The sequence below is a fragment of the Salvelinus namaycush genome, chromosome 4, assembly GCF_016432855.1.
Source record: "Salvelinus namaycush isolate Seneca chromosome 4, SaNama_1.0, whole genome shotgun sequence".
Taxonomy (NCBI): Eukaryota; Metazoa; Chordata; class Actinopteri; order Salmoniformes; family Salmonidae; genus Salvelinus; species Salvelinus namaycush.
Window position 1 is genome coordinate 69,021,295 of NC_052310.1, and position 26,902 is coordinate 69,048,196.

Below are 26,902 nucleotides of genomic sequence, written 5' to 3' on the forward strand. Positions count from 1 at the left end.
TCTATGATACTCTCTGTTATCTTCTCTATGATACTCTTTGTTGTCTTCTCTATGATACTCTCTGTTGTCTTCTCTATGATACTCTATTGTCTTCTCGATGATACTCTCTGTTGTCTTCTCTATGATACTCACTATTGTCTTCTCTATGATACTCTCTGTTGTCTTCTCTATGATACTCTATTGTCTTCTCTATGATACTCACTGTTGTCTTCTCTATGATTCTCACTGTTGTCTTCTCTATGATTCTCACTGTTGTCTTCTCTATGATACTCTCTGTTGTCTTCTCTATGATACTCTCTGTTGTCTTCTCTATGATTCTCACTATTGTCTTCTCTATGATACTCTCTGTTGTCTTCTCTATGATACTCTCTGTTGACTTCTCTATGATACTCTCTGTTGTCTTCTCTATGATTCTCACTGTTGTCTTCTCTATGATACTCTCTGTTGTCTTCTCTGATTCTCACTGTTGTCTTCTCTATGATACTCTTTGTTGTCTTCTCTATGATACTCTCTGTTGTCTTCTCTATGATACTCTATTGTCTTCTCGATGATACTCTCTGTTGTCTTCTCTTTGATACTCACTATTGTCTTCTCTATGATACTCACTATTGTCTTCTCTATGATTCTCACTATTGTCTTCTCTACGATACTCACTGTTGTCTTCTCTACGATACCCTCTGTTGTCTTCTCTATGATACTCTCTGTTGTCTTCTCTATGATACTCTCTGTTGTCTTCTTTATGATTCCAACTATTGTCTTCTCTATGATACTCTCTGTTGTCTTCTCTATGATTCCCACTATTGTCGTCTCTATGATACTCTATTGTCTTCTCTATGATACTCTATTGTCTTCTCTATGATACTCTCTGTTGTCTTCTCTATGATACTCACTGTTGTCTTCTCTATGATACTCTCTGTTGTCTTCTCTATGATACCCTCTGTTGTCTTCTCTATGATACTCTTTGTTGTCTTCTCTATGATACTCTCTGTTGTCTTCTCTATGATACTCTATTGTCTTCTCGATGATACTCTCTGTTGTCTTCTCTATGATACTCACTATTGTCTTCTCTATGATACTCACTATTGTCTTCTCTATGATTCTCACTATTGTCTTCTCTACGATACTCACTGTTGTCTTCTCTACGATACCCTCTGTTGTCTTCTCTATGATACTCTCTGTTGTCGTCTCTATGATACTCTCTGTTGTCTTCTTTATGATTCCAACTATTGTCTTCTCTATGATACTCTCTGTTGTCTTCTCTATGATACTCTCTGTTGTCTTCTCTATGATTCTCACTATTGTCTTCTCTATGATACTCTATTGTCTTCTCTATGATACTATTGTCTTTATGATTCTCACTGTTGTCTTCTCTATGATACTATTGTCTTTATGATTCTCACTGTTGTCTTCTCTATGATTCTCACTGTTGTCTTCTCTATGATTCTCACTGTTGTCTTCTCTATGATACTCTCTGTTGTCTTCTCTATGATACTCTCTGTTGTCTTCTCTATGATTCTCACTATTGTCTTCTCTATGATACTCTCTGTTGTCTTCTCTATGATACTCTCTGTTGACTTCTCTATGATACTCTCTGTTGTCTTCTCTATGATTCTCACTGTTGTCTTCTCTATGATACTCTCTGTTGTCTTCTCTGATTCTCACTGTTGTCTTCTCTATGATACTCTCTGTTGTCTTCTTTATGATACTACTGTTGTCTTCTCTATGATTCTCACTGTTGTCTTCTCTATGATACTCTCTGTTATCTTCTCTATGATACTCTTTGTTGTCTTCTCTATGATACTCTCTGTTGTCTTCTCTATGATACTCTATTGTCTTCTCGATGATACTCTCTGTTGTCTTCTCTATGATACTGACTATTGACTTCTCTATGATACTCTCTGTTGTCTTCTCTATGATACTCTATTGTCTTCTCTATGATACTCACTGTTGTCTTCTCTATGATTCTCACTGTTGTCTTCTCTATGATTCTCACTGTTGTCTTCTCTATGATACTCTCTGTTGTCTTCTCTATGATACTCTCTGTTGTCTTCTCTATGATTCTCACTATTGTCTTCTCTATGATACTCTCTGTTGTCTTCTCTATGATACTCTCTGTTGACTTCTCTATGATACTCTCTGTTGTCTTCTCTATGATTCTCACTGTTGTCTTCTCTATGATACTCTCTGTTGTCTTCTCTGATTCTCACTGTTGTCTTCTCTATGATACTCTTTGTTGTCTTCTCTATGATACTCTCTGTTGTCTTCTCTATGATACTCTATTGTCTTCTCTATGATACTCTCTGTTGTCTTCTCTATGATACTCACTATTGTCTTCTCTATGATACTCACTATTGTCTTCTCTATGATTCTCACTATTGTCTTCTCTACGATACTCACTGTTGTCTTCTCTACGATACCCTCTGTTGTCTTCTCTATGATACTCTCTGTTGTCTTCTCTATGATACTCTCTGTTGTCTTCTTTATGATTCCAACTATTGTCTTCTCTATGATACTCTCTGTTGTCTTCTCTATGATTCCCACTATTGTCGTCTCTATGATACTCTATTGTCTTCTCTATGATACTCTATTGTCTTCTCTATGATACTCTCTGTTGTCTTCTCTATGATACTCACTGTTGTCTTCTCTATGATACTCTCTGTTGTCTTCTCTATGATACTAGCTCTGTTGATCTTCTCTATGATACTCTTTGTTGTCTTCTCTATAATAATCTCTGTTGTCTTCTCTATGATACTCTAGTGTCTTCTCTATGATACTCTCTGTTGTCTTCTCTATGATACTCACTATTGTCTTCTCTATGATACTCACTATTGTCTTCTCTATGATTCTCACTGTTGTCTTCTCTACGATACTCACTGTTGTCTTCTCTACGATACTCTCTGTTGTCTTCTCTATGATACTCTCTGTTGTCTTCTCTATGATTCTCACTGTTGTCTTCTCTATGATTCTCACTGTTGTCAGGCTGATGTTTTATTAACTCTGTGTCTTTTGCAGCAGGTGTGAGCTGTTGTAATCACACAAAACGAGGGAAGTTCCCAGAAGAGGGACACCACACACACACACACACACACACACACACACACACACACACACACACACACACACACACACACACACACACACACACACACACACACACACACACACACACACACACACACAGATATGACTAACATCTGGCACAAATCAAAACCCACTACACAGACCTCGAATGTCACATAGGGGGAGGGGGAGGCATGCCTAGATGATGGGTAAAGTTGCATTTGGTTCATTAGAACTGAGATATGAATTAAAAATAAATAACAGAAACACGTCAAATATTAGATACAGGATCAGATTTTTTCTAACACATCAAATATTGATTCCAGCCAAAGATGCATAACACAGAAGTCCATTGACATGACACAAGTGGGGAAATATCACTGTTTGGACTGAGATGCTATCAGGCTTATTGGTTTGTCCATAAAGCATAAAGAAAGCAGAGCTCCTCTACAATGCTCTGTTAAGCTGAAATGAGAAGAGCTGGGATCAGGCTCTGTAAGGTTACACTGACCTTGTGCCAGTTATAATGTCATAAAAATGCAGCTTGGCATTTCTTTTCTCGAGGAAGGAAGGTTGAAATGAGAGAGGGAGAAGTAGAGATGGAGAGAAGGAGGAGAGAGAGAGTAGGAGAAAGGGAGCGAGAGAGAGAGTGCGAGAGAGAGAGAGAGAGAGAGAGCCATTGGTTTGGAAAGTGCAAGGCTATTGATATAGACACAATGAGGCGTAACTTGAGCTCCATTCAACCCCAGTACCATACAGTGCAAAGCTCTTACCATGAGTACAGCAAACAGGGTAGGAGAAGACAATGTTTTGACAGCTATTATATGCAAAGTGACATTCTGTTGAATTTCAATAAGATGTGTCTGGAGGAACTGTCCATGGATGTAAAACAGGCCCAAGTATTTACTGTAGTTACGCAACTGTTAGAGAAGATCCATCTCTGGAGTGGATCTCTGGAGTTGCCCACCAATCCATCCATGTACTGTAGTGAAATCAACACCAAGGTTCATGACACAAGAGCAAACCCATTCATTCTGTTCCATTCAATGAAAACTCACTTCCATTCAGTTCCATTTGACTCCTGGTGCAGGGTGAATTCCTGGAGATTCTTGATGTTTATGATATCACCCATCCAGTTCCTGTCCTGATCTCCCTCCAGGGGTGGGCAACTCCTCCAGGGCCTGATTGGGGTCACACTTTTTCTCCATCCCTAGCAAACACCGCTTATTAATCAAATTGCATTCTAAACTGAAGATCATGATTAGCTGATTGTTGGAGTCAGGGGTGTTAGATGGGACTGGGGCAAAAGTGTGACACCAATCAGGCCCCGAGGACTGGAGTTGCCCAGGCCTGCTAGGCTGACATACAGGAGGAGGGTAAAGCCTTAATCTGCTTGTCGTACGACACACACACAGAGATGTAGAAAACTGACTGGGTGAAAGAGGAATAGAGCGATAGAGGGATCATGAAATAACAAACAATGTATTTTGTGTCAAAAGGGGGGTGAGAGAGGCAGTGCTTTCGTTTTTATTGTTTTGTTTTAGGATGTGGTTGTATTGTTATGGTGCTATTTGTAGGAGCCCTAATCAGTCTGGATCACTGAACTGTTACAGATTGCGCAATAGAAATGTAAAGGTAATTTACGATTTAGCCTACATATGCAGCGTTTACTGTGAATGCAGGAGCACACAGGGTTCTAGAACCAACCACAGAATGACTGCCAGAACACACAGAACACACAGGACACCGAATACACAGAACACACAACACACAGAACACAGGACACACAGAACACACAACACACAGAACACAGGACACACAGAACACACAACACACAGAACACAGGACACACAGAACACACAACACACAGAACACAGGACACACAGAACACACAACACACAGAACACAGGACACACAGAACACAGGACACACAGAACACAGGACACACAGAACACACAACACACAGAACACAGGACACACAGAACACACAACACACAGAACACAGGACACACAGAACACATAACACACAGAACACAGGACACACAGAACACACAACACACAGAACACAGGACACACAGAACACATAACACACAGAACACAGAGCACACAAAAGACACAGAACACAGAGCACACAGAACAAAGAGCACACAGAACACACAGAACACAGAGCACACAAAACACACAGAACACAGAGCACACAAAAGACACAGAACACAGAGCACACAAAAGACACAGAACACAGAGCACACAGAACAAAGAGCACACAAAACACACAGAACACAGAGCACACAAAAGACACAGAACACAGAGCACACAGAACAAAGAGCACACAGAACAAAGAGCAGACAGAACACAGAACACCAGAACACACTGAACACAGAACATAAAACACAGAACACTCTGAACACACAGAACACACAGAACACAGCCAGGCAAGGAAAAACTGCACATTCTTATGTGCTGCTTTTTTCTGAATTCTTTCTGTAAAACTCCATTATCTTGGGTTTGGAAACAGCCTCTCTCACTGCCTGGCTGGCTAGTGAGTCTGCTGGTATTGAATAGCACACAGCTTGTTGGACTTGGCTGAATATTCAGCCTCAACAATCAATTACAAGACCAACCTGCTGAATGAATGAATGATTATATCAATACAAGTTTGCCTAAGGCTTACATCAAAGATCATATCCTAGCTCTTGACACATGGCAAGCAATATATTAGTCAACTCCTTAGTGAGAAACCCCCTGCCAGTCTGTAGACGGTGTGGGTTTAGGTTTGAATTGTATGTGTACAGTATCCCAATCAATCCCTCTCTGTGGTTCTGTCCACAGGATTCCTCAGTACTATATGTGTGGAGTTGAACCCCTCATTATACTTGAGTCAGGCTGGTCCTTTGATGCAGCGGTTCCGGTGCAGATGGCTGCTTCCAGGGGTTGGCCTTGATTAGCAGCTTGTTAGAGGTTTACTGTATAAAGGTTGTGTGTGTGTGTGTGTGTGTGTGTGTGTGTGTGTGTGTGTGTGTGTGTGTGTGTGTGTGTGTGTGTGTGTGTGTGTGTGTGTGTGTGTGTGTGTGTGTGTGTATAAACATTCTCAGCCACCCCCCACGCAGAGGTGGCTGAGTTCAAAGACTAACAGTAAATACAACATTTATTGGGGAGAAGATTTAGAGGCAATCACTGCCCCCTTGTGGGAGTTTATAGTAGTACAAAGACTTGAAAAACAGTCCATGGAAATCATAGGTCTGCCTTGGTCATGCAGTGGTACAGTGATAGCACACCCGACACAAAGACATATGACTACACAGAATGGAAGAAAGGCCGTGAATGTACATAAAGACAGCCCAGAGCAGACTGCTCTAAAGCCTAAATCTGAGGCTGTGTCCAGATGGGCAGACAGACAGTGGACACAGGGCAGGGTATGTCCAGTTTAGAGGGCAGTCTGTCTGTTTGTGATGGGCTGCGCTAGCAGCATTAGGATTATGGAATTACCCAATCATGAAAAGTACTCAATAAAGCTGCTCAATGCGCTCCACTCTGAGTCAGATCGCTGGGTTTATCTGTAGTACGGCTACTGTGTGTGGGTGTGTGTGTGTGTGCTTGTGTGTGCGTTCTGAACTTCTGTCTCACATCTCTCCTTCCTCTCCCTGTGTCTCCAGCTGGCAGGTGTAGCGCGGTAGGGGGCGGTAGAGAGCATGGCTGAGCCCAGCCAGCCACAGGAGAGCAGCAGTCTGCAGAGGAAGAAACCTCCATGGCTCAAAGTGGACATCCCCCCACAGCTGTCCCTGGATGAGCCCTTAACATTAATACAGGTATGATGAAACACCTCTCTCTCTCGATCTATCTCTCTCAATTCAATTTAAGGGGCTTTATTGGAATGGGAAACATGTTTAAATTGCCAAAGCAAGTAAAGTAGATAATAAACAAAAGTGAAATTAACAATAAAAAATGAACAGTAAACATTACTCACATAAGTTACAATAGAATAAAGACATTTCAAATATCATGTTATGTCTAAATACAGTGTTGTAATGATGTGCAAATAGTTTTTTATTTATTTATTTTTATTTCACCTTTATTTAACCAATTAGGCCAGTTGAGAACAAGTTCTCATTTACAACTGCGACCTGGCCAAGATAAAGCAAAGCAGTGCGACAAAAACAACAACACAGAGTTATACATGGTATAAACAAACGTACAGTCAATAATACAATATAAAAATCTGTATACAGTGTGTGCAAACTGGTTTCCCTTATCTTGTGGTAACAGGTCACAAATCTTGCTGCTGTGATTGCACACTGTGGTATTTCACCCAATAGATACAGGAGTGTATTAAAATTGGATTTGTTTTTGAATTCTTTGTGGGTCTGTGTAATCTGAGGGAAATATGTGTCTCTAATATCTACATTTGGCAGGAGGTTAGGAAGTGCAGCTCCGTTTCCACCTCATTTTGTGGGCAGTGTGCACATAGCCTGTTCTCTTGAGAGCCAGGTCTGCCTACGTCAGCCTTTCTCAATAGCAAGGCTATGCTCACTGAGTCTGTACATAGTCAAACATTTCCTTAAATTTGGGTCAGTCACGGTGGTCAGGTATTCTGCCACTGTGTACTCTCTGTTTAGTGCCAAATAGCATTCTAGTTTGCTCAGTGTTTTTGTAAATTATTTTCAATGTGTCAGGTAATTATCTTTTTGTTTTCTCATGATTTGGTTGGGTCTAATTGTGTTGCTGTCCTGGGGCTCTCTGGGGTCTGTTTGTGTTTGTGAACAGAACCCCAGGACCAGCTTGTTTAGGGGGCTCTTCTCCTGGTTAATTTCACTGTAGGTGATGGCTTTGTTATAGAAGGTTTTCTGGACACTCACTCACTCACACCTTATGTTCCAGATACAATGCAAATCGATAGACCGAAAACACACTTATACAGGTACAGCACACACATTCATAGATACAGTTACTATAATCTGGCCTGTATACAGGTACTGTAATCAGGCCTACATACAGGTACTGTAATCTGGCCTACATACAGGTAGAGGTAGTGTAATCTGGCCTACATACAGGTACTGTAATCTGGCCTACATACAGTTTCAATAGATGCATTACAGTGACAACCAGCTACAGTAAATCCACTGAGCTATTGAGGAGAAATAACTTTTTGTTGTCTGGTGTGTGTTGCAGCCGGTGAAGAGGCAGAGGTTCCTGCACAGTGTGAGCATGCCCTGTGAGATCACACAACCAGGCATCGCAACCTTTGACCCCAGCAATTATCTCCGACCCCCTCTGCAGCGCCAGCCCTCCATCACAGAGACCATCAAGAGGTGAGACCACACACACACGTGCTTGCATCACACACCACACCATCCACTATCCTTGCTTAACTGCTCACTACTATGATTTCTGCATGCCCTGAATATCTTTTCTAAACCCTAACTTTTACTGACTGACTCTTCTTCCAGCTGATCTGAACTTTATACTATTTTTATTGAAATTTTTCCTCTCTTTTACTTCCCACTCTCTCTCCTTTCTCTGTATGTTTTCCATCTCTCTCCTTCTCTGCCTACCTACCTCCCCGTCTTCCCCCCGTCTGGTGTGTGTAGTGGGAAGAGGGTGCATTTCAAGCGGGTCAACACGGTCCCTCATAAGGGCCAGAGGGGCCCCCGACGGGTTTCTGTACTCGGCCGGCGCTCCTGTGTCCCCAAACTGGTCACCCGGCGCCGCTCGTCCATCCCCAAACAAATCATCAAGTAAGAGAGAGAGAGAAACAGAGGAGGGAGTGGGAGAAAGAGAGAGACACGGAGGGAGTGGGAGAAAGAGAGAGACACAGAGGGAGTGGGAGAAAAAGAGTAGGATGAAGGAAAGAAAGGTTAAGATCATGTGTTAATACAACCGTTTTAGAATCCCCTGAAGGTGTCACATGACCTGTGACTGAGAAATCCCCTCAAGGTGTCACATGACCTGTGACTGAGAAATCCCCGAAGGTGTCACATGACATGTGACTGAGGATGAATCCCCTGAAGGTGTCACGTGACATGTGACTGAGGATGAATCCCCTGAAGGTGTCACATGACCTGTGACTGAGGATGAATCTCCTGAAGGTGTCACGTGACCTGTGACTGAGGATGAATCCCCTGAAGGTATCACATGACCTGTGACTGAGGATGAATTCTCTACATCACACGTGTCAAACTCATTACACGGAGGGCCGAGTGTCTGCAGGGTTTCGCTCCTCCCTTGTACGTGATTGATGAATTAAGGTCACTAGTTAGTAAGGAACTCCCCTCCCCTCACCTGGTTGTTTTAATTGAAAGGAAAAACCAAAAAGCAGCAGACAACAGGACCTCCATGGAATGAGTTTGACACCTCTGCCCTACAGCAAACAACACATCACAGATGTTTTCATCATCTTGGCGATGTTCCATGACGCATAGAGGATGCATACACACCTTTGTCCCACCCATTACCCCTCATACACACTCACAAAATTACACACACTCAATTACAAAATTCCTCATTTACCTGGCCTCCCATGAGAGTTTGACCACATCAAGGCCACTGTGAATCCATCTGAGCTCTGTAGAGCTGGTTTGTGTGTTCAGCTAACGGAGTGACGGTGGACAAACACCAGCTATCACTTTAAAGGGCTGGCCAGGCTTTCACACCATTTTGTGTATGCGTGTGTGTGGTCCAATTGGATTCCAGTAGGAGAGTCATGTGGCAGCCTGATACAATTGCACTGTAATGACAAGCCAAGGGGACACTGTAAGTCAAATCAAATGTTATTGGTCACGTACACATATTTAGCAGATGTTATTGCGGGTGTAGCGAAATGCTTGTGTTCCTAGCTCCAACAGTGCAGTGTCATGACATTGGCCTGGGGGTAGGTTTATGACAGTCATAAATACCTCTCCCCCCCTTTTTCCTCTCTCTACCCTACTGATGTGACATTTGAAAATCCTTTGGTTAACATAGAGATTCTGGGAACATCAGAAGGTGGGGGGAAATTAACTATATTCTGGTAATCCGACCAATTGATCATATGCGGTGGTACTTAATGAATATGATGTCAGTTTGGTTGTCATCTGAGACATTCTGATCAATGATAGAATAACATAAACTCTACAGTGGAAAGTCTGCACATTGTAGTTATCGGAGTCACATGGAATTGTTGTTCAATTTAAATGTTTGAATATAAAATTATTGGTGAAGAAATTTTAGCTTCCAAATGAGAGATTTGGGTTTTCATAAGGTTAGGGCTCTGCTCAATCAGTGGCCCGCCCCTGTGAAGAAACATGGGTTATAAAACTTTTCAAACACACCCTCCTCTCCCTTCCTATATAAAGCCTTGACGACAATATAACCTGTTCCAAGTACATGAGGTCTGCAGCCTCTGCGTTAAAAGGACTAACATGTCAACTATAGAACTAAGCCAACCTCAGCGTGAGCTTTGGTTGCGAATGGTATGAACTTTGAACTCTTATTCACTACAGAAGTGATACCTCCTAGCCGTTGAGTTAGCAACAGCAGCTGCAAACGTGGGCTTGGAAAGAACAGACAGAGTATCCCGTCTACCACACAACGACGTTACTACAACGTATCCAATTTACCAGCAGAGACATTATTCAAAGGACAAAGGACTCGGTTGGGCAACACGGCCTTCCATCTACCACCAACCTACCGAAGCGCAGCTCAGAGTAAATATTTATTGCATTTTCCTTTTCCAAATGGGCGATAATTTAGAATGCATAAGATACTGTATTTACGATAGCATGGCGTCTCCCTTTGTTCCTCAAGCCTTCCCGCTCTTTCACTAAAACCCAGCCCCCTTTTCTTTTGTGTAACCAGCTGTCATATCTGTTCCGTCCGCTAGGGACGTTTTCCTTTATGACCTAATTTGTAATCAAGGTATGATTCATTCTGTGTATATGTAATTCTGTGTGATTAGTTAGGTATTTAGTAAATAAATAATTAAACCCAATTTTGTATTGCTGATTCAACTTGTTAGCCAGGGTTCGTGAAGATAACCAAGAATTTACAACTTTCAGATGAGACTGAATTAAGGTGACGATTAATATTGACTGCTATTGTTGTAAAATATTACTAGGTCTTTAAGAGTTTATTCGGAAGATAACAGCTCTTTAAATATTATTTTGTGGTGCCCCGACTCTCTAGTTAATTACATTTACATGATTAGCTCAATCAGGTAATATTAATTACAGAGAAACGATTTTATAGAATAACATGTCATATCACTTAATCCGGCATAGCCAAAGACACGACAGCAGTATTATCTAACAATTCACAACGATACACACAAATCTAAATGTAAAAGAATGGAATTAAGAAATATAGAAATATTAGACTAAAATACAGTAGAATAGAATACAGTATATACATTAGAGATGAGTAAAGCAGTATGTAAACATTATTAAAGTGACTTGTATTCCATTATTAAAGTGGCCAGTGATTCCATGTCTATATACTGTGCATTCGGAAAGTATTCAGACCCTTTGACTTTTTCCACATTTTGTTATGTTACAGCCTTTTTCTAAAATGGATTAAATAGTTGTTTTCCCCCTCATTAATCGGCACACAATAACCCATAATGACAAAGCAAAAACTGTTTTTTAGAAATGTTGACATTAAAAATAAATAAAAAAACGTAATCATAAGTATTCAGACCCTTTACTCAGTACTTTGTTGAAGCACCTTTGGCAGCGATTATAGCCTCAAGTCTTCTTTGGTATGATGCTACAAGCTTGGCACACCTGTATTTAGGGAGTTTATCCCGTTCTTCTCTGCAGATCCTATCAAGCTCTGTCAGGTTGGATGGGGAGGGTCGCTGCACAGCCATTTTCAGGTCTCTCCAGAGATATTCGATGGGTTTCAAGTCCGGGCTCTGGCTGGAACACTCAAGGACATTCAGAGACTTGTCCCGAAGCCACTTCTTTGTTGTATTGGCTGTGTGCTTAGGGTCATTGTCCTGTTGGAAGGTGAACCTGCTTCCCAGTCTGAGGTCCTGAGCGCTCAGGAGCAGGTTTTCATCAAGGATCTCTCTGTACTTTGCTCCGTTCATCTTTCCCTCAATCCTGACTAGTCTCCCAGTCTCTGCCGCTGAAAAACATCCCTACAGCATGATGCCGCCACCACCATTCTTCACCGTAGGGATGGTTCCAGGTTTCCTCCAGACGTGACGCTTGGCATTCAGGCCAAAGAGTTCAATCTTGGTTTCATCAGACCAGAGAATCTTGTTTCTCATTGTTATGTACGCCTCTTGGTGGAGGGAACACAACACCCCGCTACATCTCAAAAAAGTATGTGATCGTAGGTGCAGGGAAGGTAGAAACCGTCGGCCTTGCAGAAGGACTACTCGGTGCATTGTCTTCTACCTCAATATTCTCAAAAATGAAACTAGACAAATCCACCACATCTCCCAGCATGCGAGATTGTGCCCTCGTTAACACACAAGCAGGAAAAACATGGGGAAATGATTGAACCAATTTATCATCTGCAGTTTTGATTTCTGGGTTGTCTACTACTTCTAACACAGGAGTCACATTACCACCAGCGATATCGTTCCTTAGTAGCAATGTGACTCCTTTTACTGGGCTTGTAGACACTACACCAACACGGAAACGTCCTGACACCAAGTCTGACACTAAGTGGACCCAGTGTAATGGTACAGGTACGGTTTTTGTCTCTATACCCTGTAATATGACATGCGAGCCACAATACGTTTCAGGAGACCAGGGTAAAGCATCAGTAACGATTACTGACTGCGCCGCCCTAGTGTCTCATAAGATTTGTATGGGCTTTTGATCAGCTTGTTCTACAGTTAAGGAAACACAACCGGTAGAGATAAACAGAGCATAGATAGGATCCGGTTTCCCAAATGCTGAATCAATAAGTCGATCCAACGGATGAGCCACAAACTGGACTAAACTCACGCTTTTTAATGGTTATAGGGACTGTTTCGGTTTATTTTTCAAAACCGGGCAGTCCACAATCACGTGACCCTTTTGGTGACAGTAAAAACATTCACGGATTTTGTGCGAAGGCTTAGGGTCGTCGGAGGGAAAAAATGACCCGAACGCAGCACTGATGACGTAATCTTTCGGCCTTCAAAACGAGGCGCACCAAACACAGTCTTGTGTATCAGAGCGTACTCATCTGCCAACACTGCTGCCTGGGCCAATGTCGCCACTTTCAGTTCATTTAAATGAACTACAATTCTATCAGGCAGGTTGCTTTTAAAATCCTCCAACAGCATCAACTCCCGAATATCAGCAAAGGTGTTAGCTTTGCTGGCTGAACACCAGCGATTAAACAGAGACTATTTGTCCCTAGCAAACTCAACAAAAGTACAGTGAGAGGGTTTTTTGTGGTTCCTGAAGCGCTGCCTATAAGCTTCAGGCACCAACTCATAAGCCCGCAACACGGTAGTTTTAACTGTATTGTACTGTAAACTGTCTTCCAGGGAGAGAGCGGCTACAACTTCCTGGGCTTTCCCAGACAATTTACATTGCAACAGGAGCGGCTAAACCTTGAGTGGCCATGGCAGCACAGCTCAAACGCAGAGAAATACGAATCAACTTCCGACTCCCGAAATGGAGGGACTAACGCAATATTTTTTACTCACTTCGAAGTGGGCTTGATGATGGGCAGGTTGTGGAGTCGCACTGGAGCCAGCGTCAAGCTCCAGTTGTCGGATCCTCACCTCCTTGTAGGCTTCTATTTCCATTTTCCTCATTTCTGAATCAAACTCCAGCTGTCTAACGCGCTCTTTATCTTTTAGCTCCATTTCCAAACGGGCCAGCCTCACCTTTAGCCTAGCGGTTCTGCCTGAACCACCTGAAGCAGAAGGCTGCCTCCCCGCCGTCCTCCGACTTGGCATCGGAAGGTCTACACATCTCCTCTCCTGAAGCCTCCCTCTGCTCATCTTTCAACGAGAATTTTTTTTCTCCCATTTAACCCTCCTTGACTAACACCAAAAGCTCAGCCTTTAGGGCTTTCTCAGGGTCGAAGAGTCCATAATGGTCAGCTATGGCGCAAAGGTCTACTTTACACAACCCCACCAACCGATCAACAGAGGGTGCGTCAATAAAATTGGAGACGGCTGAGGCAGCCATTTTGTATACAGCAGCCTATTGAACACACGGTAACTAAGTAAGTCACCCAAACTCACAACCTCACAGCGCCTCAATCACCAATCACAGAGCGCTCAGAGCAGCGGGGTTCTGTGGATTTAATGATCCCGGATGAGCCCCCGTTATGATACGTATGCCTCTTGGAGGAGGGAATGCAGCACACCGCTACATCTCAAGTCCCCGTGGAGTGAGAAAAAGTATGTGATCATAGGTGCAGGGAAGGACAACAGAGGCAGAGAAAAATACCCTTTACGGGGAATTTATTCCTCCTTAACACGGTAAAGTGGGGAAAAGGGGCTGGATGGAACCAATGCAAAGAAGTTAAAAATTAAAGAGTCCCCTCTCCTGCCTTACCACTACTTACCAAACCTTTAGCACCACCTGGCGCGCTAACCAAAATACAGGGGGTGGTCCGCACAGGTCTTACCTAGTGTGCATAGACAGATTAAATACTACGGTTTATGTATGCCCGCAGGCCTCTTGCATAAACACTCTCAAGGTGCGTTCCCTTCCCCCCTGGGAACAAATGAAACAGAAGAATTTACCAATACTCAAAAATGTTAATTAACCAAAAACACTAAGTCCTATTGACATACACATACCTCGGAAGGAGCGGCTACAAAATAATATCCACACAACTTTTACTGACCGCCACAACAATCAACACAGGACATAAACCATGCACCTCTCTTCTGACAAAGGAACACTGGCTTTTATCAAGCTGGAGAAGGTGTTGGTAATTGCCGAGACAGCTGTATCCCCAGACGAGAGGGAGGGATCAGACCTCCAATCTGCGATTGGGCCGACCAATCAGCTGCTTAGAATCCAGGAAGCAATTTTCTGAAATATACACACATACAAACCCACAACAACACAGAAACTGGAGAACGTAACACTCATGGTCTGAGAGTCTTTAGGTGCCTTTTGGCAAACTCCAAGCGGGCTGTCATGTGCCTTTTACTGAGGAGTGGCTTCCGTCTGGCCACTCTACCATCTCCACAGAGGAACTCTAGAGCTCTGTTAGAGTGACCATCGGGTTCTTGGTCACCTCCCTGACCAAGGCCCTTCTCCCCAATTGCACAGTTTGGCTGGGCGGTCAGCTCTAGGAAGAGTCTTAGTGGTTCCAATCTTCTTCTATTTAAGAATGATGGAGGCCACTGTGTTCTTGGGGACCTTCAATGCTGCAGAAATGTTTTGGTACCTTTCCCCAGATCTGTGCCTCAACACAATGCTGTCTCGGGCCTCTACAGACAATTCCTTCGACCTCATGGCTTGGTTTTTGCTCTGACATGCACTGTCAACTGTGGGACCTTATATAGACAGGTGTTTGCCTTTCCAAATCATGTCCAATCAATTGAATTTACGATAGTTGGACTACAATCAAGTTGTAGAAACATCTCAAGGATGATCAATGGACCTGATCAAAGGATGATCAATGGACCTGAGCTCAATTTCGATTCTCATAGCAAAGGGTCTGAATACTTATGTAAATAAGGCATTTCTTTTTTTAATTATTACTAAATGTGCAACATTTTCTAAAAACCTGTTCTCACTTTGTCATTATGGGGTATTGTGTGTAGATTGATGAGGGGAAAATGTATTTGATCAATTTTAGAAAAGGCTGTCATGTAACAAAATGTGGTTAAAGTCACTGTAATGACAAGCCAAGGGGACACTGTAAGGACAAGCCAAGGGGACACTTTAATGACAAGCCAAGGGGACACTGTAATGACAAGCCAAGGCCTGTAAGAGGCTGATAGTAATGTCAGCTAACTTTCTATTGACACACAGCCATTGTCTAGGTTGCTATATTCATAGACATGATGATACTGTATGTGACTGACTGAGTTTGAACCCCTGGGTTATCAGTGTGCCACAGTACTGTGTAAGCCTGCTGAGCTAAAGCCTAGGCATTAGCTTGAGAACACAGCCCAGACACAACACATAGAATACCTTACTTAACCTTTTCAGGCACAATGTTCAGGACTTTGCAACCTTGTGTGCGTTCTCTTTCTCTCAATTCAATTTCAATTTAAGGGCTTTATTGGCATGGGGAACATATGTTTACATATGTCTACTAGCTAGATTTGTCCTGTTTGTTGTGGCTCCCTCCTCTGCCTGACATGTACAACCTCCCTCGTTTCTTTATGTTCTTCTAATCTCTCTTCCTGAGAAGTGCTGGTATGTTAGTGGGAGTATTGGCCTGTTTACATTTACACACACTCCCCAAACAGAGGGAGAGAGGGAGAGAGGGAGAGGGAGGGGGAGAGGGAGAGGGATGGGGGGGGGAGAAGGAGGGAGAGGGAGGGAGAGAGAGGGAGAGAAATACATTACATTACTTTATAAGGACTGAATGCTAAATTAAGGCTGCCAAGCTTGATACAACAATTAGCACTGTCATGTCAAGTGAGAGGTGTCAAAGCCCTTTAGCCCAACAATGGCAGGAGAGTCGCACTGTACTCCAACCAAATGGAGAGGCCTTAGAAGCTGCCTCCCGCTGTTCAGAGGTAATTAAAATACAGTACCCTGTGTATGTAAAGAATGATAAGACACAAAAAGAGCACAAAATGAAGCTCCTTACGGAAAATCAAGAGACACTTCTTGCTGACTATTATAAAAATGGGAACATCAGCAACCTCATCTTCCACACAAACCATCCCCTGGCATGGCACAGTGCTATATAAGCACACTAACCCTCTGTTAAGAGGGGGGGGGGGGGGTAACGAGGGGTGAAAACTCAGGATACTAGACAACGAGGACTCTGAGTCAGCTAATATAAATCTCTAGAAGTCTGGAACAGTATTGGTACAGGGCAACCCCAAACAGTTTCCGCTGGACTTTCACCTAATCAAAGAATTAGCTCAGCAGGAGAAGCTCTCCCTTGAGAAAGATATCCCCACCCCGAGCGGGTCAGACCAGACGTTATATAACCCCACAGACGAGCAACCCCAAGTGGAAAGTCAACCTCCCAGCACAGAGTACTACTCCCTCATTGAAATGAAGGATACATTTACCCAGCTTGATGTAAGGCAGGTGGAGCTGGAACAGCAGGTGATTACACTCCAGTCAGCACAGACCCAGACAACAGTCCAGCACAACAACACCCCCTTAACCAGACCCAGAGAGGTGGAGGTGGAGAGAGACATATCTGCACTCTGGACTGTGGTGAGCCAACTTCAACAGGATAAAAATCAGGAGCAGGAGAAGAACAGCGAACTAGAGGAGAGGATCAGACTGCTGAAGGAGAGGGTGAGGGGGATGGCGTGTGACCGAGACCAACCCACTAGAGAGGTGGCTACCCCCACAGAGAAGCCAGCAGAACAGCCCACCTCAGCTCCCGACAAAAGTCTCGACACCACAGCAGAACAGTCCACCCCAGACCCTGACCATGTCGACATCACAGCGGGACAGACAAATGAAGAACCCTTGAGCATCCCCCCATCAGCCACCCTGATAGCCCTCTTGACAACTTCCCCACACCCACTGAGGACATACACAAGACACAGATTGTACTCCTTATGGACTCAAATGGGAAATATATACAAGAAAAAAAAACTTTTTCCCAAACAGTGTGTCTAAACTCTGGTGTCCAAACACCCAGCTCGCCCTAGACCTTCTGTCTGAGGACCAACTAGGTTCACCTAGCCACATAATAATACACACATGACCTGAGAGCACAGCAGGAAAGGTTGGCCACAGCACTCAAGGGAGTGATTGAAAAAGCTTCTTCTACTTTCCCCAATGCACAAGTGGTTATATCCACCCTGCTACCGTACAGCGTGTAAATGCAAGTTTTTTCTGTGACTGTGGCTCAAAACCAAATGTTTACCTGGCCCACCACTCCACCCTGGACTTGAACAGCCTTTATGACCAGGTCCACCTATACAAGGCAGCAGTGCCCACCTTCGCCCGGACTCTAAAGGACATCGCTGTCAAACGCAGACCCAACACTTCACACAGGAGCAACAGATCAATAGACACCCCGCCCAGACTAGCGAGACACTCTCCCAGACCTGCGGGACCCCCCCCCCCCCCCCCCAGACCTACACTGAGGATCCACGACGAGAAGACCTACATCCAGACCACAACACCACAACACCACCAGCCACATCCCCACCCCAACCAATAAACACCCCCCAAGTCAACCATGCTCACACCCCATTTAGGCCCCGTCAGATCAGACCTACTGTATGCCCCTCCTGCCCACCCCATGCACCTCACCCCCGCAAAGAGGGCCTCAACATGGAAGTCACACATACGCCCAGGCCGTGAGGAGGCAAACAGGCCCAAACCCCACTCTTACACTAGCCCAAGCCAATGGCATGTACCAGATGCTCAGCAGGCTCTGCTCACACTTACTGGCCTGAGGCCAAACCACACGACCAACAATATTGGACACTTTATGGAACACAAAGCCTTCACTATCTAATCCTGGAATATCCAAGGCCTGAGGTCATCTGCCTTTGGCCTGAAGAGCAGGAACCTGGACTTCATCAAAGAAATTTGAAATACAGACATTGTCATCCTACAAGAAACATAGTATTGAGGAGACTGACCCACTGGTTGCCCTCTAGGTTACAGAGAGCTGGTAGTCCCATCCACCAAACTACCAGGTGTGAAACAGGGAAGGGATTCAGGGGGTATGCTAATTTGGTATAGAGCAGACCTAACTCATTCTGTTAAATTAATCAAAACAGGAACATTTTACATTTGGCTAGAAATTCTAAAGGAAATTATCTTAACAGAGAAAAACGTTCTGTGTGCTACCGACAGTACATCCCCCTACTAGAATCCCCATACTTTAATGAAGACAGCTTCTCCATCCTGGAGGGGGAAATCAATCATTTCCAGGCCCAGGGACATGTACTAGTCTGTGACGACCTAAATGCCAGAACCGGACAAGAACCCGACACCCTCAGCACACAGGGGGACAAACACCTGCCTGGAGGTGACAGCATTCCCTCCCCCGTATGCCCCCCCTAGGCACAACTATGACAACATAACCAACAAAAACAGGTCACAACTCCTGCAGCTCTGTCGCACGCTGGGTATGTACATAGTCAATGGTAGGCTTTGAGGGGACTCCTATGGTAGGTACACCTATAGCTCAACTCTTAGCAGTAGTACTGTAGACTACTTTATCCCTGACCTCAACCCAGAGTCTCTCACAGCGTTCACAGTCAGCCCACTGACACTCCTATCAGACCACAGCAAAATCACAGTCTACGTCAACTGAGCAATCCTCAATCATGAGGCATCAAAGCTAAAGGAACTGAGTAATATCAATAAATGCTATAGATGGAAGGAATGTAGTGTGGAAACCTACCAAAAAACAATTAGGTAACGACAAATTCAATCCCTTCTAGACAACCAACTTCCTGGACAAAACGTTCCACTGTAATAGTGAAGGTGTAAATTTGGCAGTAGAAAATGTTAACCGTATATTTGACCTCTCAGCTTCCCTATTTAATCTAAACATTTCAAACAGAAAACCGAAGAAAATGAACAACAATGAAAAATGGTTTGATGAAGAATGCAAAAACCTAAGAACGAAATTGAGAAACCTGTCCAACCAAAAACATAGAGACACAGAAAACCTGAGTCTACGGCTTCACTATGGTGAATCACTAAAACAAAACAGAAATTCACTTCGGAAAAAGAAGGAACAGCACGTCAGAAATCAGCTCAATGTAATTGAAGAGTCCATAGACTAACCACTTCTGGGAAAATTGGAAAACACGAAACAAACAACAACACAAATAATTATCTATCGAAAATGGAGATGTATGGGTAAACCACTTCTCCAAACCTTTTGGCTCTATAGCAACGAACAAACAGAAAAAACATATACATGATCAAATTAAACTATTAAAGACTATGAGAACCCACTGGATTCTCCAATTACATTGAATGAACTACAGGACAAAATACAAACCCTCCAACCCAAAAAGGCCTGTGGTGTTGATGGTATCCTAAATTAAATGATAACATATACAGACAACAAATGCAAATTGGCTATAATAAAACGCTTTAACATCATCCTTAGCTCTGGCATCTTCCCCAATATCTGGAACCAAGGACTGATCACCCCAATCCACAAAAGTGGAGACAAATGTGACCCCAATAACTACCGTGGGATATGTGTCAACAGCAACCTTGGGAAAATCCTCTGCATTACCATTAACAGCAAATTCCATCTAGACACCATTGCCCTAGAGCACACAAAAAACTATACATACCTTGGCCTAAGCATCAGCGCCACAGGTAACTTCCACAAAGCTGTGAACGATCTGCGAGACAAGGCAAGAAGGGTGTTCTATGCCATCAAAAGGAAAATAAAATTCGACATACCAATTAGGATCAGGCTAAAAATACTTGAATCAGTTATAGAACCCATTGCTCTTTATGGTTGTGAGGTCTGGGATCTGCTCACCAACCAAGAATTCACAAAATGGGATAAACATCAAATTGAGACTCTGCATGCAGAATTCTGCAAAAACACCAAATAATGCATGCAGAGTAAAATTAGGCCGATACCCGCGAATGATCAAAATCCAGAAAAGAGCCATTAAATTCTACAACCATTCATACAACCATTCCATAACAAAGCCATCACCTACAGAGAGATGAACCTGTAGAAGAGTCCCCTAAGCAAGCTGGTCCTGGGGCTCTGTTCACAAACACAAACAGACCCCACAGAGCCCCAGGACAGCAACACAATTAGACACAACCAAATCATGAGAAAACAAAAAGATAATTACTTGACACATTGGAAAGAATTAAGAATTAACAAAAAACCTGAGCAAACTAGAATGCTATTTGGCCCTAAACAGAGAGTACACAGTGGCAGACCTGGCTCTCAAGAGAAGACAGGTTATGTGAACACTGCCCACAAAATTAGGTGGAAACTGAACTGCACTTCCTAACCTCCTGACAAATGTATGATCATATTAGAGACACATATTTCCCTCAGATTACACAGATCCACAAAGAATTCAAAAACAAACCCAATTTTGATAAACTCCCATATCTACTGGGTGAAATACCACAGTATGCCATCACAGCAGCAAGATGTGTGATCTGTTGCCACAAAAAAAAAGCAGCCAGTAAAGAACAAACACCATCGTAAATACAACCCATATTTATGTTTATTTATTTTCCCTTTTGTACTTTAACCATTTGCAGATCGTTACAAAACTGTAAATACGTATACATAATATGACATTTGTAATGTCTTTTAACAGTAAACAGTGTAATGTTTACTGTTCATTTTTATTGTTTATTTCACTTTTGTATATTATCTACTTCACTTGCTTTTGCAATGTTAACATACGTTTCCCATGCCAACAACGCCCCTTGAATTGAATTGAATTGAGAGAGAGAGAGAGAGGTCAAGGAAGGAAAAGAGGGAGAGATTAAAAAAGAGGGAGAGGCTTGTAAAAGTATTTTAGGGAGGTGGGAACAGAGATTCATAGACAGTAGATCTGTTGTCCATTCCCACTGAGGATCAGACAGCTGGAGAGAGAAAATCCATGGAGATACAGGTGGGAAGATGGAGATACAGGTGGGAAGATGGAGATACAGGTGGGAAGATGGAGATACAGGTGGAGGTACTTTAGTCTGTTAGAATGGAATGGGGGAGGGTGCTGGACATGTAAGACAGTGTGGGACTGGGTAGAGGAATAGGTGGGAAACAGAAGGGATGGAAGGAGTCGGGAAGAGGAAAGAAGTGAGAGAGAGGAAGGGTGGGTGGGAGAGAGAGAGGTTGAGGGAGGGGAGATAGGAGGAGAGAGATCACTGAAAGTATTTTACAGAAGAGCCATTTATCTTTTTATTTGTCTCAGCTGAGGGATGCTTGTTTTTTGTAAAGTGACCAACATGTAATAGAACAAGGGAAATAGCACTGATAGCGCTGATCAGTGTGATGTAAATGAGGATGTTCAACCGTCACTAAATGTCTCTGCCAAAGCTACGCATTTGCCTCTGGTAGTGGGAATAATAGCAGTAGTTTCTGTCGCTAATGGCTATAGCTGTTGATATGGATGGTCGCTAATGGCTATAGCTGTTGGTTTGGATGGTCTCTACTGGCTATAGCTGTTGATTTGGATGGTCTCTACTGGCCATAACTGTTGATATGTATGGTCTCTACTGGCTATAGCTGTTGATATGGATGGTCTCTACTGGCTATAGCTGTTGATATGGATGGTCTCTACTGGCTATAGCTATTGATATGGATGGTCTCTACTGGCTATAGCTGTTGATTTGGATGGTCTCTACTGGCAAAAGCTGTTGATATGGATGGTCTCTACTGGCTATAGCTGTTGATATGGATGGTCTCTACTGGCTATAGCTGTTGATATGGATGGTCTCTACTGGCTATAGCTGTTGATTTGGATGGTCTCTACTGGCTATAGCTGTTGATATGGATGGTCTCTACTGGCTATAGCTGTTGATTTGGATGGTCTCTACTGGCTATAGCTGTTGATTTGGATGGTCTCTACTGGCTATAGCTGTTGATATGGATGGTCTCTACTGGCTATAGCTGTTGATTTGGATGGTCTCTACTGGCTATAGCTGTTGATTTCGATGGTCTCTACTGGCTATAGCTGTTGATTTCGATGGTCTCTACTGGCTATAGCTGTTGATTTCGATGGTCTCTACTGGCTATAGCTGTTGATATGGATGGTCTCTACTGGCTAAAGCTGTTGATATGGATGGTCTCTACTGGCTATAGCTGTTGATTTGGATGGTTTCTACTGGCTATAGCTGTTGATATGGATGGTCTCTACTGGCTATAGCTGTTGATTTGGATGGTCTCTACTGGCTATAGCTGTTGATTTGGATGGTTTCTACTGGCTATAGCTGTTGATTTGGATGGTCTCTACTGGCTATAGCTGTTGATTTGGATGGCCTCTACTGGCTATAGCTGTTGATTTGGATGGTCTCTACTGGCTATAGCTGTTGATATGGATGGTCTCTACTGGCTATAGCTGTTGATTTGGATGGTCTCTACTGGCTATAGCTGTTGATTTGGATGGTCTCTACTGGCTATAGCTGTTGATATGGATGGTCTCTACTGGCTATAGCTGTTGATTTGGATGGTCTCTACTGGCTATAGCTGTTGATTTCGATGGTCTCTACTGGCTATAGCTGTTGATTTCGATGGTCTCTACTGGCTATAGCTGTTGATTTCGATGGTCTCTACTGGCTATAGCTGTTGATATGGATGGTCTCTACTGGCTAAAGCTGTTGATATGGATGGTCTCTACTGGCTATAGCTGTTGATTTGGATGGTTTCTACTGGCTATAGCTGTTGATATGGATGGTCTCTACTGGCTATAGCTGTTGATTTGGATGGTCTCTACTGGCTATAGCTGTTGATTTGGATGGTCTCTACTGGCTATAGCTGTTGATATGGATGGTCTCTACTGGCTATAGCTGTTGATTTGGATGGCCTCTACTCGCTATAGCTGTTGATTTGGATGGTCTCTACTGGCTATAGCTGTTGATATGGATGGTCTCTACTGGCTATAGCTGTTGATTTGGATGGTCTCTACTGGCTATAGCTGTTGAGTTGGATGGCCTCTACTGGCTATAGCTGTTGATTTGGATGGTCTCTACTGGCTATAGATGTTGATTTGGATGGTCTCTACTGGCTATAGCTGTTGATATGGAAGGTCTCTACTGGCTATAGCTGTTGATTTGGATGGTCTCTACTGGCTATAGCTGTTGATTTGAATGGTCTCTACTGGCTATAGCTGTTGATTTGGATGGTCTCTACTGGCTATAGCTGTTGATTTGGATGGTCTCTACTGGCTATAGCTGTTGATTTGGATGGTCTCTACTGGCTATAGCTGTTGATTTGGATGGTCTCTACTGGCTATAGCTGTTGATTTGGATGGTCTCTACTGGCTATAGCTGTTGATATGGAAGGTCTCTACTGGCTATAGCTGTTGATTTGGATGGTCTCTACTGGCTATAGCTGTTGATTTGGATGGTCTCTACTGGCTATAGCTGTTGATATGGATGGTCTCTACTGGCTATAGCTGTTGATATGGATGGTCTCTACTGGCTATAGCTGTTGATATGGATGATCTCTACTGGCTATAGCTGTTGATTTGGATGGCCTCTACTGGTTATAGCTGTTGATTTGGATGGCCTCTACTGGCTATAGCTGTTGATTTGGATGGTCTCTACTGGCTATAGCTGTTGATATGGATGGTCTCTACTGGCTATAGCTGTTGATATGGATGGTCTCTACTGGCTATAGCTGTTGATATGGATGGTCTCTACTGGCTATAGCTGTTGATTTGGATGGTCTCTACTGGCTATAGCTGTTGAGTTGGATGGCCTCTACTGGCTATAGCTGTTGATTTGGATGGTCTCTACTGGCTATAGCTGTTGATTTGGATGGTCTCTACTGGCTATAGCTGCTGATATGGATGGTCTCTACTGGCTATAGCTGTTGATTTGGATGGCCTCTACTGGTTATAGCTGTTGATTTGGATGGTCTCTACTGGCTATAGCTGTTGATTTGGATGGTCTCTACTGGCTATAGCTGTTGATATGGATGGTCTCTACTGGCTATAGCTGTTGATATGGATGGTCTCTACTGGCTATAGCTGTTGATTTGGATGGTCTCTACTGGCTATAGCTGTTGAGTTGGATGGCCTCTACTGGCTATAGCTGTTGATTTGGATGGTCTCTACTGGCTATAGCTGTTGATTTGGATGGTCTCTACTGGCTATAGCTGTTGATATGGAAGGTCTCTACTGGCTATAGCTGTTGATTTGGATGGTCTCTACTGGCTATAGCTGTTGATTTGAATGGTCTCTACTGGCTATAGCTGTTGATTTGGATGGTCTCTACTGGCTATAGCTGTTGATTTGGATGGTCTCTACTGGCTATAGCTGTTGATTTGGATGGTCTCTACTGGCTATAGCTGTTGATTTGGATGGTCTCTACTGGCTATAGCTGTTGATATGGATGGTCTCTTTCTGGCTATAGCTGTTGATATGGATGGTCTCTACTGGCTATAGCTGTTGATTTGGATGGTCTCTACTGGCTATAGCTGTTGAGTTGGATGGTCTCTACTGGCTATAGCTGTTGAGTTGGATGGCCTCTACTGGCTATAGCTGTTGATTTGGATGGTCTCTACTGGCTATAGCTGTTGATTTGGATGTTCTCTACTGGCTATAGCTGTTGATATGGATGGCCTCTACTGGCTATAGCTGTTGATATGGAAGGTCTCTACTGGCTATAGCTGTTGATTTGGATGGTCTCTACTGGCTATAGCTGTTGATTTGAATGGTCTCTACTGGCTATAGCTGTTGATTTGGATGGTCTCTACTGGCTATAGCTGTTGATTTGGATGGTCTTTACTGGCTATAGCTGTTGATTTGGATGGTCTCTACTGGCTATAGCTGTTGATTTGGATGGTCTCTACTGGCTATAGCTGTTGATTTTGATGGTCTCTACTGGCTATAGCTGTTGATATGGATGGTCTCTACTGGCTATAGCTGTTGATTTTGATGGTCTCTACTGGCTATAGCTGTTGATATGGATGGTCTCTACTGGCTATAGCTGTTGATTTGGATGGCCTCTACTGGTTATAGCTGTTGATTTGGATGGTCTCTACTGGCTATAGCTGTTGATTTGGATGGTCTCTACTGGCTATAGCTGTTGATATGGATGGTCTCTACTGGCTATAGCTGTTGATATGGATGGTCTCTACTGGTTATAGCTGTTGATTTGGATGGTCTGTACTGGCTATAGCTGTTGATTTGGATGGTCTCTACTGGCTATAGCTGTTGATTTGGATGGTCTCTACTGGCTATAGCTGTTGATTTGGATGGTCTCTACTGGCTATATCTGTTGATATGGATGGTCTCTACTGGCTATAGCTGTTGATTTGGATGGCCTCTACTGGCTATAGCTGTTGATTTCGATGGTCTCTACTGGCTATAGCTGTTGATTTGGATGGTCTTTACTGGCTATAGCTGTTGATTTGGATGGTCTCTACTGGCTATAGCTGTTGATTTGGATGGTCTCTACTGGCTATAGCTGTTGATTTTGATGGTCTCTACTGGCTATAGCTGTTGATATGGATGGTCTCTACTGGCTATAGCTGTTGATTTTGATGGTCTCTACTGGCTATAGCTGTTGATATGGATGGTCTCTACTGGCTATAGCTGTTGATTTGGATGGCCTCTACTGGTTATAGCTGTTGATTTGGATGGTCTCTACTGGCTATAGCTGTTGATTTGGATGGTCTCTACTGGCTATAGCTGTTGATATGGATGGTCTCTACTGGCTATAGCTGTTGATATGGATGGTCTCTACTGGCTATAGCTGTTGATATGGACGGTCTCTACTGGTTATAGCTGTTGATTTGGATGGTCTGTACTGGCTATAGCTGTTGATTTGGATGGTCTCTACTGGCTATAGCTGTTGATTTGGATGGTCTCTACTGGCTATAGCTGTTGATTTGGATGGTCTCTACTGGCTATATCTGTTGATATGGATGGTCTCTACTGGCTATAGCTGTTGATTTGGATGGCCTCTACTGCTTATAGCTGTTGATTTGGATGGTCTCTACTGGCTATAGCTGTTGATTTGGATGGTCTCTACTGGCTATAGCTGTTGATATGGATGGTCTCTACTGGCTATAGCTGTTGATATGGATGGTCTCTACTGGCTATAGCTGTTGA

General features: G+C 43.3%; 1 protein-coding gene across 1 annotated transcript in view; it reads left to right on the forward strand.

Annotated features, from left to right (window-relative positions):
• The first annotated feature begins 6,622 nt into the window (after positions 1–6,622).
• The window catches only part of LOC120045705 (inactive rhomboid protein 1-like), a 35,846-nt gene continuing 15,566 nt past the window's right edge, over positions 6,623–26,902 (forward strand). Inside the window, exons 1-2 of the mRNA XM_038990646.1 lie at positions 6,623–6,866; positions 8,227–8,366. Of these exons, the coding sequence (XP_038846574.1) occupies positions 6,750–6,866; positions 8,227–8,366 (257 nt within the window). The 5' untranslated portion in view covers positions 6,623–6,749. The remainder of the gene's footprint in view (positions 6,867–8,226; positions 8,367–26,902) is intronic.